Raw genomic sequence first — 16246 nt, 5'->3', positions numbered from 1 at the left:
TGCCGTTAATAAATAATAAAATTGCTTTCTCTTTGGAATGAGAAATAAATACATATAAGACATGATGGAACTTAAAGTGAATTCTTATAGATGGAACTTGCGAAATTAATCTATTATTAATCTCATTAGCAGTGAAACCTGATCTGTAGCGACGTCGAAATAGATTGCGAATACAACTCGGCTGTTAATGACAAGGGTTTCACCATCTCATCGACTGTATCGTATTGCACTCCCAATTTGTATCGAATTTAATTTCACGTATTTGATTGCGACGAGAGAGCAGCCGGTCGTGTAGAGAAAAATGAACAAGAAAAAGGAGAAAAAAATTGACACAAAGCATTCGTATCAGCAATCCAAACAGCTGATAAAATCAACTCTACGTCAGACTCCACCTACGCGTTAAGAGAATTGATTTTTCATTTGTTTTTCCGCTTGAGTCGCGTAAATAGGATAAGCCATCTCGCTTCAAAACTGGTTTCTATTTTGGCAAAGCGACACAAAACTTATATTATCATTATTATTTAAGAAATGCGGTTTCAAAATTATGCTTCTAATATACTCTATACACAATTCTATTTGATATATATATATATATATATATATATATATATAAAATGTATAGAAATTTTACACAATACATTTACACAATACAACAATACACAATATATAGAAAATTTAATCAATAAATATAGAAATTTTATTTGTTAAAAATTTTACTCAAGATAATTTATATTAATTTTACATGGCGCGAAAAATGATATACATTTAAATCGAGCAATGTTCGTTCAATCAGAAAAAAATATAATTGTATTATTGAATTAAATTTTTTTTCTTTATGTCATTAATTAGTTTTTGTAGAGCTTTACTTTCAACAATGTTATATTAAGCACTTATTGGTATGCACAGCATTAGAAAAGTTCTCTACGTAGCTTTCAGGCCAGGATTCTCGCTTAATTAATCACGCTTCATTATGATCGAGCATGAACTAATTTTTACGATTGAAACTTAAAAACGCGTTGCTCGTAGTAAAACGCATTGATGAAAAAGTCGAAGAATTGAAACATTGATAGTTCTTAAAAATTACATATGAAAAATAAGCTGCGATGCATAGCAGCGGTTTTAAATCAAAAAATAGAAATTTAATTAGCGCGCTTTGTCGGATTTTTACATGTTCTTCATTCGTATTAAATTCAATCCTAACTTTCCAAGTCGGACAAAAGAAGAGAAATGAGGTGAACAGGTAAAATTGAGGTGAAAGATCGCGCTTAAAGAAATAACGTGAATGATGGGCTTAAAAGTTTTTGACTGGATATTTGAAAAATCGCTAAGAGTGCAAGAACTTCACGCGAGTAAGAAATTTTATAGATTGTTTTAAAAAAAGTGAAATATATTAGAAGATAAGAAAAGTAAAATGTATATATTATTTAAGACATAAAAATATGACACTTATATTAAAACAGATTAATTTTTGTTTTATATTTTTTCTAAATAATTGTTAATAAATCTAATGAATAAAAATATTCTATATACAAAGATCAATAATGTATTAAAACTTTTGTTGAAAAAGAAATGAAAAAATGAAATATATAATATTTATAAATGAATATAAATTGATATTAATATAAATATGATAGAATATTTTTTTAAACTTAATATAGCATTTTTTAATTAGATATTGTTTTGACTTCTATTTGACAATTTGATATAATAGAGATATTTAGTAGATTTCTAGATATTCTTAGATATTGTTTTGATTTCTATTTGACAATGATAAATATTAAACTTACAATTTAAGTTTATAGCTATAAATAAATAATAAACGTATAAAGCATGGAATAATTTAAAAATAATTAACAAAAAATTGTCTGTTGTATTTCTTAGAGAAAAATTCATGCGTGAAAGACAAAATTGAAATTTATGTTAACATTTCTAAAGCGTGACAAGAATAATTAATAACTTCGACGATATTGAAAATTTGAGTGAATTATTATTAAACTTACATAATTGACATTTAATCATTATAAAATGTAATAAGTTATCGATTTTTTATATAATTGTTTTGATAATTTATAATTTATTGATAATTTATAATTTGAATAGAAAAAGTTCTTAAAAAGATGAGCATTGTAATTAATGATTATAATTAAAGTTTAATGCAATAAAAAAGTAATATAAATATATAATTTATTTTATAACAAATGATTATTTTTTTAAATTAATTAAGTATTATAATAATTTAAGCTGAATAATTTTGTTTGAAATATGTTAAAGTTTAATTAGAATATATTTTAATTAATCAATTTTATTTATTTATCTATTTGTTAAGTTTTCTATAAGCTTTTTAATATTATTTTTAAAAAATTTTAAATTAATAAAAGATTTTTTATTCAATTTATAAAAAATGCGAGATTTAATTGTGAATTAATTGATTAATTGAGATTTAATTGTAAATAAATGAAGTAAAAAATAAAAAGAGTTTTCTTAAAGTTTCATTTTAATATGTAATAGTAATAGAATGTTATTGCAATTTTTGTCTGCTCTATCTAACTTTAAGCTTCCTCAGTAATGCCCCGTGAACCATATCTGCCATTTCAATTCCCTGCAATCTCGCGGTTCGATTTCTTGTTTTTCTCTATTTTTCTCGGCGTGGATCCAAAAAAGAGGGATTGGAACTTATTTTTGTTATCTACTCTTCCTAGCTGAATATTCGTTTTTAACGAATAAAAATTGTAAATGGCACAAAATTAAAGATTTGAATCTCAAATTAAACATTTATTTTTAAATATTAGTGTTAGAATAGTTATGGCACAATTTGTATTAAAGGAGAGAAAGAGAGACTTTTTTTTATGCTTATAATGTACATTTTAGACTTAAAGACTGCATAAGATATATGGCTAGTCTTACATTTATCTCATTTGATAAAGTGCATTAAATAAAAAGTAAAAATAAAAGTATTTAAAAACTATCGTGTCATTGAATATTCACAATATGAGAGAGGAATGTTGTCACGCGTATCTGCGAGTGTTATTAATATGAATCGGTCTCCCCCTATTTCCGTCCGTTTAAAGTTCCATTTCTATCAATAATTCTGACAGTACGTCGAAATGCGAAATGGTTGGAGCAGGTTGACGTTGCCGAGATCTTGTCAGATAACGATATCCGGATATTTCCGTAAATCCTGTTATCACCGATTTCCTATTGACATAAATAGCTCTAATCTGATACACATAGCAACCTTGGCATCATCGAGATATCTTGACTCTGTCAGAAATTGTGTATATCTCTTCACGAAATATATATAAGTTTAAAGCCACATATGTATATTAGATAAATTGGAAGATATAGAAGATTTTTTTATTTAAAAATATATTCTTTACATAATCCGAAAGCTAAAAAGGACTTATCGCAAAGATGTTAGTGTTAAAATATGTATTGTCCAATGAAATAAAAAAATATAAAAGACAAATGTTTTGGGCAAATTTAGACATCTTCAATGTAGGCAAAAATTATCTTACAATCTTGTAAAGTTCTTAAGTTATCACCTCTTTAATAAAATTATTGTGATCAAGAAGAAAATTGTATAAAACAGCTTATTAAAAATATAAAAAAGTATCTGTCATTAATCTTAAAGTATATGTTATGAAAACTAACTATGGATTAAAAATGTTGTATTGAAATTAATCCAATTCTTTATAAAGAGATAAATTGCAATGAATAATTCAAGTTATAAGAAAGTTTTTTGGTAGTTAAAGAAATATTCTATAGAAGTATATAAGAAAAATGACAGAATTTATTACAACAATTATAATTATCAATTTTTGTTATTAGACAATTGTTTGTCAAATGAAATAATTAACCATGGTAAATTAAGAAAGGAAGTAAGAGGGAAGGTGTGAATAAAAGTAACAGAAGATAGAGAACTATAAATTATTAAGAAATAAATAATAAGATAAGGAAGAAAGATATGTCTCAGAAAACAATTCTATGTCACATTATTTATTGAAACCACGTTGTTGTTTATATATATATTATTTCAGAGATTAATCTTTTGTTATAAAATGATTCGTTATCTAAAATTTTGATATCTTCTCTAATTAAACTCATAATCGATTATGATACAATAATTAGAGGCAACAGAAAAAGTTCCTTTTTTTTTTTTTAATATCAGACATATGTTTATGAATCTTTGTTAAGTTGTTATTTAATCCATTTATTATATGTGACACTCTCTAGCAACCAAGTTTATAGACATTACTCTATGATATGATATGAAATACAAGTCTTTTCCTATTTTTATAAATTTCTTTAAATAATTAGAAATTAAGAAAGTTACTTCTATAATTATGATTGCTGGTTATAGGTAGAAAATTTTCTAAAATGGTTTTTATGTTATCTTTTCTTTATATTTTAAGTTTAATGTGTAAATTTCAATGTATAAATTTTCACACATAATAAAATTAAATTAATTATTATATCATTTATAGAAAATTCGCATAATTTAACATTTATTATTACAACATTTATTATCTACTTTTATATGATATTTCTTATGGTTTTAATTAAAATTTTTTTTGTTTAACTCTTAATGCTTATTAAATGCGTCGTCTTTTGTAACTCTGCAGCGATTTCTTGAATGCCATGAATGTAGTGAAATACATAGAACACTGTTATAGAACTCGACACATTTCACGATAAATTCTTGCAATATTATTCGAGATTCAAACTTCACTGAAGGTGGTCATCGGTTGCGGAATTCCGTATAACGTTTCGACTACGATCCTTCAAAAGTACTTTCCGAAATCTAGGGTTTAACCGAAGCCGACACGGCTATCTTCCTAAACTTCGGCATTGGTTTCCATCGGTAATTCCGCGAGTGATGGCATAACTTTGAGTTTACTGAGAAACACGTTTGGAAACCACAAAATCCTGCGGGTATCGTTTCCCGTTAACAACAATTTCCTGTTGCGAAACGAGCTCAAGCTTGTTTATCACATGATTTCATTGCTGTCTTTAGAAAATTAGCTTTGCTTCTCGCTGTAGATTACATTTAAGCATCCATGAGATTGGGATTAAATATATTCGCTTTTAATGTGATTCTTCTATTTTAAACTTCAGTCTTGTAAGACCTAATCTGATATGATGAAAAGCTATATTCAGTTTTAAATTTAATGTAATTATGTATCACACATATATAATATTTATATAATAATTATTCTTTTAAATTAAATATTTTTACTGTCTCTTCTCTTCTTATTGAATTATTCAAATGTTAAATTATATTATTTGTAACACATAATATATGTTCTATTAAATATTAAAATAATTATATAAAATATAAATAGATATAAGTATAACATATATAAGTATAAAATTTATTTATTTTCTATAATTTTATTATTTATTTTAACTTTGAGAATAATTTAATAGCACGTTTAGTGAGAAAAAGATTAAATTACGTAAAAGATTAATTTACGTCTATGTATAAAAATACAGAATTAAGAAAAAACTGTAAACTACAAACATACAATATAAATCTGTAGAATTAAAAACTTTTGAATTAAATTTTTATTTTATCTGAATATTGCAGAAGATCCAAATATAAAGCATATGTTTTCTTGAAATTACTTTATTCAAAAAATTTAAATAAATCACGCTTGGCTAAAATAGAAATGAATTTTATAATGTTTTAAATTTAAAAACTTTAAAAATATGAATATAAAAGTGAAATTCGTTGAGAATAAAAAAACTGTGCAAAATCAAATCGATTGCATTTCGAACAGACAATTATGCGTTGCAAAAGCAAAATTGTAAAAAGACATTCGCGCATTTTATACAGAAAAATATTAACGGTCGTGAGATAACAATGGATTTATTAAATTTGATTTGTTATTTTGTTCACGACATCATTATAAAACGATAGCAGATATGCTGTAATACAAATTTCTCGTTTATCGTTTTTATGCTTTGTAAATAACTTCAATTTTCATAAATTCGATCAACTTGATTTTTTCCTTTTTCTTTTATATTTTCGTGTTCTTTTAATTCTCGCAATAGCCAGCGAAAAACAATAAAAAGAACATTATTCTACATTGGTTGGATAGATGTGAGAATACGAGAATAAATGCACCATCAATCGAATAATATTTTCGTTGACTGCTATACTGTGTCCTACGACAGATAATAGATGTACCAGAGAGAGAGAAAACAAGCTCGTGATATGATACGAATCCACATTCTTCACTGACCATTGTTGTTTGGATTTACAACGCTTTTTTTCTTGCATATGTTTCTATTCTATCGCACGTCATATTGTTGGCGAATTTATAAACGAGTATTCAATGTGATAGAGAAATTTTGATTCCTTGAAAAACATTAAATCAATAAAGCTTGTATATGTAGATATGTTTTTGTTTATCATACTTTTATATATTATTACACTTTAAATGAAATATGTAAACATTTACATTTTTTCAAGCTTACTAGAAAACATGAAAATGTAGAAGTATTTAAAAATAATGTATGATTAAGAAAAATAGATATCATATTAGCTATTATAATGAAATATTCAATTTCTTCTTAAACTGAAATTTATATAAACAATATGCATAAAACTAAATGCAAGTATATGATATGTTGCTATAATTAGCAATTAATGTAGTATTACACGTGAAGGTAATTCTCTAACGGATGAAAATCTCAATAATTGGCTCAGCCGTGGTCCTGACGCTCTAGATCCTCGCGAAATTATCGAGCCGATTAATTGAAAGCGTCATAATTGCTTCCGGCCAATCTTGCTGTTGCTTGGCAAAGAAATACTAATTACACGAGAGCTGAATGGGAATTATCGAGAATATTGTCGAATTATCGGCAGACACAATAGAAGTGCGATCGCATTTGATTTCCAATTTTGCTTTTGGCAACGCTTATGCGGATACTCAATACATTTAATATATAATTATAAATATTAATATATAATTAATATTTGTTTAATACGTTGTAAAAAGAAACTTCTTTTATTAACAACACCGTTGTATCAATTCAAAATATTTACGTATTTATTTGTTGCATCTATATTATTAGACGTATTTTGCAGATTAAAATGAAACTTGAGTAAAAATCTTGAGAATAAAAATGGAGAAAGAGAATTAAATAATGGAATTAAATTTCTATACCTAAAGATTAAAGGATTTGTGGATCCAATTACTGAAGCGTTTAAGTACTTGAGTACACAAAACTCTATAGACCTTGGATGTAAAAATTTAAACACTTTAAATATTTTAAAAGTATAAAGAAGTTGAAAGGATATAAGTAATTTAATTGTAATATATTCGAGACTTGATTTGCGATTATGAAACTATTTGCCTGGCGTCGAAGCAACATCTTATTTTATTTTTCAGTATCTTCCTATTTAGGAATATTTAGGATATTTATCGGCGACTCTTTATGAACATTTCTTCCATGCTTCACAAATTTCTCAGTCTTCGTGTCTATAAAAACTAATAATTGTTTCGTACTCTCTTTCTCTCTGTCTAGTGAATCAAATTTCGTCTTCCTTTTATGGAATACAATATTAACGTGTTTATAACATATAAGAGATATATTTACAGTTTTTGATGTTAAAGAATAATATATATGAGCATTAGTAATAAAAATTGTCATTAAAGTGTCTTATCTTCTTGTGATGAAATGTGATATGTGTTTTTCGTAATGTATGCACAGTAATTAAACTTTAAATAAAATAACAATATTTATAATCGCAAATGATTACAACGTTATTAAACAGTGTTAAATTTATAAAAAAGTCCAACAAACAAAATTGTGCGCGAAGCGGAGTGTGTTACAACTTTTAAGTGTAATGTTTAAATCATCAACAATGGCAATGACGAGAGTACGGAAAAAATACGTCATAATGACGGAAATTATTAAAAAAATAAAACGGAACATATGTCAGATTATTTATAAACAATATAGACAGTAAACTTGTATTCTGTATTTGTGATCGTGTACCTGATTTACTCAAAAATGAGACAGTGAATATTCCTCTGTTAATTAAGACTAATCTTCCAAAGTAAGAAATAAAAAGAATCAAGTTCTTAAGAGACTGAAGAGAAAAAATGCGCGGCTTGTATTTTCTATTGATGATAGGCGCACTCGTCGCCTCGTCCAAGGACGGCTTAAAATCATCGATCGGCCAGACTGATCATCCAAAATTGATGAGGGGCAGTAGTAATACTTCGTTACCTAAGCTTAGTGTTGGCTTGATAGTGCCGCACACAAACTTCGGCGCGCGAGAATACACAAAAGCTATCAACAAAGCCGTTGTCAATCTGCACAAAGGTCATAGCAAAACTAAAGGACAGTCCAGGTTCTCTTTTCTGGACAAATATGAGTTTACTCCAGGACAGGTCTATAACACCATGATGAAGCTGACGCCAAGTCCGACAGGTAAATATTTTCGTGACTGATTAATTCTCAAAACGAATGCGTTCATTTTATTATTTATTTTGTATTTATTATATTTTATTTTACTATGAGATAGGGATTGATATCAACATTTTATAATATTTAAGTTTACAAGTTTGTTTCTGAGGCAGAAATATTTAATAGAAATGTTGTTGATCAAATAATTAATATTAATGAAATTAACAGTTTATTTTTTTGTTACTTATATAATAAATGAGAAAAATGATTTATACAAATTTAAAATAATATATATAATATATAATTTTAAGCGGCTAATAGAATTTATTTTTTCCAACATATTACATTTTCTTTATCGAATTTCAAAGATATGATTAGATTGACACAAATTTGATTAAATACTGGTGATACAGATTTGGCAGAGTCTGATGCGACTTCAACAGGTAAATAAGCTACATGTGAAATCGAGGAGAAACTGTGTTTGCTCTGTGAATATATAACGGGTACTGGTAATATAGCCGGCTAACAAAATAATATAGTAGACATTAATGTAGCGATGTTAAGCTCAGGTTCTTACCGACTTATTTTCTCATCAACACTGAAAATGTGACACAGTACGATAAAGTTAAAGACAATAGGATACTATCATTATATTATAGTCATATATTTTTTATAGACTTTTATCAATATAATAGCTTTACAAGATTTTATTAATCATAAACAATCCGTAAAATAAGATTACTTTCAATGGTTGTTCACGCGCCGTTATATTTTTTCTTTTTACTCTAGTGTTTAAAGTCTGCTCGGGTCGTGTGAACATCATCAAGCAAATACAACTACGCGCAGACCCCTCGTAATTTCCCGTCCGACGACATTGGTCGAGAAGATTTTTCCATGGGAAATATTTCTCCGCGCGCTGTTCGGCCATAAGAGTGATATACGATCTGTCGGAATTAACATTGGCGCGATGCGTTTCTCCGCATTCAAAAGATGTCCCGGCGAGCTAATATTTCAGGCTTAACTTACACGTTTATAACGGCAAGACATCGATGTTGGTGTGTTTACGCGTTTGCTATCACCCGGTATATGATTCTCACGTTGGAAATTTCCTCTTCCATTTAATATTTCGGAAGCGCTCTGATTATTCCAATCTCAACGTTTGCAAAACCGCGTACCACTTTAAGGCAACGACGATGCTTTGAGTTTTAAACCACCTTCTTCGAGATGATATGTAGGGAGAAAAGCAGTATGATACAGAGATGATCACGTTATTAACGTTTGAATAGTTATGGATTGCAATTTCCTTAGCATTCTTTGAGATCACGACCATTATGAGGAATATATTTATGCACGCGATCAGATTTTACCTTGTCATGGTTTATTTTTAATACCTCGAAATAATATTGCATAATGAAAGAAGCAATATCATAATAATATGAATTTATAATATTATATATTATTTATATTCGTGAATATATTTAAGTGAACTAAATGAAATTTATTCTATTTAATTGAAAATGTTAGCAGTATATAAACAATTAAATAATTCTAAATTTGATTATGATTAGTTTTAGAAATATTTTAAATATTTAAATAATAAGTTTAAATATTTAAATAATAAAGAACAAGCTATTGATTAAGCGGCTATCGAGTAAGTCTATTGCTAAGCATTAACTTTCATTAGTTTCGTGTTTACGAAAACACTACTATATTCTGCGCGAGCTTTTAGACTAATTGTGAGACGTTTAGTCAGGACGTCCAGTATGCATTCAATTAAACTTATCTCGTCAATTTATACTTCACAAGGAAGTTTGTAAACCACGTCACACTTTTATCGTTTGAATACTTATATTTCGCTGACGTAACGCCAAATCTCGGACGTTTCAATTAAGGAAAACTTTGAAATTTATGACTAATAAAAGTAAAATGACCGTGTACTAAATTTACTAAAGGAAAAAAAGTGCTTGTTTAAACATGAAGAAATAATTAAATAATAATATATGCAGATCCTTTCATAAAGCATTCACGTTATATGAAACAATATTTCTATTAACCTAATTACATAGCTAACAGGCTTAGCGCATATCATAACTATTATTTCTAAAGAAATACTTATTCCGTGCACTTTATTCAATTTTTTAATACTACTATTACGATATAATCAGAATAAAAAGATGTATTTATAAATTCGTTAATATAATATAAATATCGTTAAGTTTAAGAACAAACCGTAAAATAAATAATATTATAAATAAGTATAACTGTGTTAGATAAAAGAAGTTGTTTTTTTTTATTTTAATTCAAAAACATTAATTGAAAAATATTATATAAATAAATTAAAATATATTAAAATTTTCATGCCGTTACAATATTCCTGATATTTTTAAATATATATGCTTTGATAGAAATAAGCCAACATTATTTAATTAAATTTTACTGGACATCTTAAAATGACATGAGATTGACAGTGCCAATTGATGAAACTCTCTTATTTCTTGGCATCCTCACAATCATGTTCAGTTTTTTCGCGATTATTTTAGACATAAAGTTTCCATTAGTAAATTAAAAAGAATTTACATTTCCTTCTATTATGATATCGCTCATGTTGCGTAGAATTAAACAGCTAATTGAATTCATAAAAGTCAAACAGACGTAAAATATATCTCATCAGTAGAATAATGCTATATATGGTCAGACACAGTCAGATTCATTTTTAAAGAAGAAAATAATTTTTCTTATTATATTCACTTACACTTATATTTATTCTAAATAATATAATTTTCATAAACATTGACTGTGAAACTATAGAAACCTGTTTCACGCTCATAATTGGCTGATTAATTAATTTTAGCGGTTAAGCTGACTATCGATATACGAACGTTGAGCCGCAACGGCCAAGGTAACATTCCCAAGCCAGTATCTCCGATTATGGTAACATAATCATTACCGATATTGTAATTAGGGACGAAATATCTTTGTGGCCAATAACATCGAATCCTCGATTTGTCAGGATTGTCGTTATTGGCATCAGTAATTGTTGGTCGAAATAAACGCGACCGATTTCTGGTTTAGGAATCTAGATGTGTTAATATTAATGACTTAGGATAGAATTGGTAGAATTGTGTTAAGTTGCAAATTTCATGATCAGTATAACATCACAAATGTTAGAAGTAATTAATCTTGATAAATTACGCGTTCAATTACGTTAACCGGATTTACGTCGGTATCGATACGATTAATAGATTACGTTAAATCGCGAGGAATATTCTGATAATGAAATATGTGTTAATATATTATATAGAAATAGATATATAATTTAATAGAATGAAAAAATAAGTTTGCAATTGTTATAAAGTTAAATAAAGCCGGATATTAATTTGGCACTTGTCAGATGGGACGAGCAATGGCCACGTTTGCTAATTCCACGCATCCAATTTTAAATTAAAGCCATTTGCTGTTACAAGCGAGAATCCAGCATTTCATTAGGAATTATTAATTTTCGCGAAACACGCAAAGTCGTAAATAACCCATTCATCGATTTAAACCAAACACCAATCAGCCATAAATAATCTGTTCGTTAATAACACTTGACGAGAGTTTAAAACAAGCGGCTCCGATTTGTCGAATTTGTCGTCCACTTTGGACATTTATCGTTTTCGGATATAATTCATAGATTTTGAAATAAATGCAATAATGCAAAATATCTTTCACTATATATACATTTATCAAACTAGATACATGAATAGGATTTTTTAATAAGGACAATGCAGTTTTATTGTGATTTAATAAATAATACGTTATTGATCAGAAATTGAAATTGATCATTAAATTTGTAATAACATTTTTGTGTGATTCTAATACTAAGAAGCATGTTTTGACTGTTGCTTTTGCTGTATTAAGATTTATTCTAACAAAATGCATATGCTTCTGTTTAAACAAATTATGAATACATTATCGACGAGGAATTTGATTATAAGTATATTTTTAAATCAAGATACTTTTTGATTAAAGGATTCGACTTGCTTTTGCTTGAGATAGACTTAACTATTACATTTCTACTACTATGTATTTTCATTAATTTGGGATGTATTTTCATTAATTAGCGTAACATACGGTTGTAGAGAGAAGGGAAACTGGATCTTGTTAATTTAATATTTTTATTATGAAAATAAGGCTTCTAGAATAAGACTGTTAGAATATTTTTTAAACATTGTTTAGAATATTTTTTTAACATTGTTTTTCTTAATAAATGTAATGTGTAATGTTTTTTTTATAAGTGTAATATAATTCTTCGTAAGATAATTTATTTATTTAAATAAGATAAATATCACAAATATTTTTATTTTTATTTATAATTTTATTTAAGTTGTAGGAAGTACAGAAAGCTACACAAATATTGCTTTATTATGGTAACTGTGATTATGGCCTTGTTGATAACAATACATGTGAATATACTGCTGGCGTTGCATTAAAATAATGTTACTCAGTAACGCTAATATAATCACATTATAATCAAATTAATTAACTATGTCTTTTCACGGTGTTGATATTAAAGGCAATGAGTAGATTACTGTTCGCATATTTCAATTGTTCTCAATTACTGCATTGATTCTTAATTGGTAACTTTAATTAAATTTTTCGAGAAAATTCCGAAAGAGATGAAAGATGGATACAATATATTATGTAGTAAATTAATTATATTAATGACATAATTATAACAGTTGTATATTTTGATAAGTTATTTATACATATAATTTGACAATTACATCAATCACGTGCAACGATGTATAAAATTAAAGATAAAAGTATTTAAATATATTATATTAACATATAAATTATATTTTATATTTAGTTTGTTTTTAAAACATGTAGAAAATTTATATAAACTATAAAATTACAAATTAAATAAAGAAAGAAAAATTTAATATGCACAAGCAGATGTAGAATATTTATTTAAAACATAAATCATAAATAAAAATTAGTAGTACGAAAAATACATTTATTAACAGATATAAAAAAAATCTAGATTTTATTACTAAAATGTTTACGATTATTATCACAATTAACATAATTAAATATTTTTTAATAAGATTAGGATAAAAAATAATTTAATTGTTACTAAGTTCAATAATGTAAAAATTAATAAAAAAATTTATCAATTTATATTATATGTATATGTAAATTTGTATTTGAAAATTAATTATGTTTGAATCACATAGCATTCTTCTATATAGATTATTTCAAAATTAAAGATAATTATTGAAGAGGCCAATCATGCATTGCACAAATCGACTCTTTTGATTGATCTTTTGTATTAGTACTTGATAAAGCAGTGAAGCGCTCATATTTCATGAAACAATGTTATATCACAAAGAGTGTTTTCTGTGTTTTAAATCAGAGAATATTTACCATCATGCATTAAATATAATTGTAAAATGTGAAAATTATGAAATTTAAGTTACACATACATAATGATAAAATCATTTTAACAAACAAATTAGAAAATTTTAATTTACTTCTATTTAAACCAGTACAACTAATAGATTTTATAAACAATTAAAATATTTTATTTGATAAGTGAAATAAGATTATAAATCTGTACTTTTACGTTTAATTTCGATATTTTGTGAATAAAAATAGAATCTTAATATTTTATAAATATTTAATGTAATTTTATATATGTTAAAATAAATTACATATACGAAGATTTGAATTACAATTTCAATTGTCAACAATTATAATTTCATTGAGAGATTTCATGATAAATACAATTTATTATGTTTGAACTGAAAAGTTAAAGTATTTTCACATTTCAAATTGAGAAAATAGTCAGAGAATTTTTGTAGAAACAGGAATTTCATAAGAATACAATCTCAAATGCTAAATTGTCTATTTAAATTCGAGTTCACTCTACTCTTCTACTACTAATTTCAATTCTATGTTATGACTTCTATGCTTTTTCTTAAATTGAATTAAATAAACAAAACAAGAAGAATACTACATGACGCAAAAATGCGTTAAACTGAAACTTTCAGTTACTTCACATTTCGAAACAATAGAATAAAAGGAAAACGAGGTCAGTCGGTCAAGCGTATCGCTGCATGAGGTACATTGAACTATATTCGTGGTCGCCATTACATCGTTTTGCTTCTCGCTTTTCGAAAAATGAGTGTGCGTGTGATAAAGGCACAGAAATAAATTTAGTAGAGAAGACTAATGCAATGCGACTGGGATAACAAAAGTTGAAATTACGCGTACTGTTTTATTTCCACGGCTAAATGATAAAATATTCAGCACAGAGATGCGTTCAATGGCCCTGATGAGATAGACCCATTTAACTGGATTACCATAATTTACAAAAAGTTATATCAATTGTTTTCTAATACTGATTCAATTAGATTGAATTAGAATAATCTAATGCGTAAAAATTAAGTTGTAGAGACAAATTAAATAAAATAAGACAAAAGATATATATTAACAATTATGTGTTTTCATTAATGAATATATGTAGTTTCAAACTTTCAGATAATTAAGAATTATTAATATATATCTTGTTAAAAGTAAAATTGTTTGGAAATTTTTGTTAAACAAAAACAAAAAAGAGAGATTTACTCTTTGTTACCGGAATTATTACTTATTACAAAATGATTTGTGTTTCAGCTATCTTAGACTCACTTTGCAAGGAGTTCCTTTCGGTGAACGTGTCGGCCATTTTATATCTCATGAACTATGAGCAATACGGACGGAGTACAGCCAGCGCTCAATACTTTCTTCAATTGGCCGGTTATTTAGGAATCCCTGTGATCGCATGGAATGCCGATAACTCTGGTCTGGAAAGAGTAAGTCGATACAACTAAAATAAGAAGGTTGAAAGAATTTACGAATTAATGTTTCTGCTAAGCGCGCAAATAATATTTGCTCGCGGATGAATTTTTCATTACGCCAAAGAATCTCTCAAGTTATATTGAAATGTATAAGATTGCACAGTTGCAATTTATGATGAAGTTTATACTATTAATTTTTTCTTTCTCGATGTGGACGTACTTTTTGTAATAAAATTGAAATTAGAGTTGAACAAAAATATACAACATACTTTGCTAACATTCGCGAACATAACGGAAATTCCGTTGGTTTGTAGCGAGCGTCGCAAAGCAGCCTGCAGCTGCAGCTGGCACCCTCACTGGAACATCAGACCGCGGCGATGCTGAGTATCCTGGAGAGGTACAAGTGGCATCAGTTTAGCGTAGTCACCTCGCAAATAGCTGGTCACGACGACTTCATACAGGCGGTCAGAGAGAGAATCTCCGACATGCAGGACACATTCAAGTTCACCATACTGAGCGCCATTCTGGTTACTGAACCGCACGATCTGTTGGAGCTGGTTAATAGCGAGTCTCGAGTGATGCTGTTATACTCGACCAGAGAGGAGGCTACTCATATCTTGACCGCTGCTAGGGATTACAAAATTACTGGCGAGAATTACGTATGGGTCGTCACACAGAGCGTTATGGAGAATCTACAAACCACCAGTCAGTTTCCAGTTGGAATGTTAGGTAAGTAGCAAAATTATTTGTATATCTATATATTTGCGGCCATTGCATCTGTAAATTTAAATGAATTCAAAATAACTCCAAATGTACGGACCTAGAACTCCAAATGTACAATATGTATAAATTATGATTTACATTTATAACATATACATATATAAAATAATCAATTTACATTTTAATTAAATTTGCAATTGTTCTGATTAAAATTTTGTGTGATATTTTTATAGAAATGAGAAATTAAACATTCGTACTTTTTTCTTGTCTTAATTATACAA

General features: G+C 27.3%; 1 protein-coding gene across 8 annotated transcripts in view; it reads left to right on the top strand.

The window, feature by feature from the left end:
- Nmdar2 (glutamate ionotropic receptor NMDA type subunit 2) overlaps positions 1-16246 on the top strand; it is a 162452-nt gene that overhangs the window by 102308 nt on the left and 43898 nt on the right. For 4 of the 8 annotated variants that reach the window (XM_011641664.3, XM_011641665.3, XM_011641663.3 and 1 more), the window contains exons 4-5: positions 15082-15260; positions 15560-15974. In XM_011641664.3, the coding sequence (XP_011639966.2) occupies positions 15082-15260; positions 15560-15974 (594 nt within the window). Of the gene's footprint in view, positions 1-7397; positions 8446-15081; positions 15261-15559; positions 15975-16246 lie in introns of all 8 variants that reach the window. The other 4 variants (XM_011641669.2, XM_089082880.1, XM_089082878.1 and 1 more) reach the window with 3 other exon arrangements.

Source organism: Pogonomyrmex barbatus, unplaced genomic scaffold (assembly GCF_055798465.1).
Source record: "Pogonomyrmex barbatus isolate J1 unplaced genomic scaffold, ASM5579846v1 scaffold6, whole genome shotgun sequence".
NCBI lineage: Eukaryota > Metazoa > Arthropoda > Insecta > Hymenoptera > Formicidae > Pogonomyrmex > Pogonomyrmex barbatus.
This window is presented reverse-complemented; position numbering and strand designations above follow the sequence as displayed.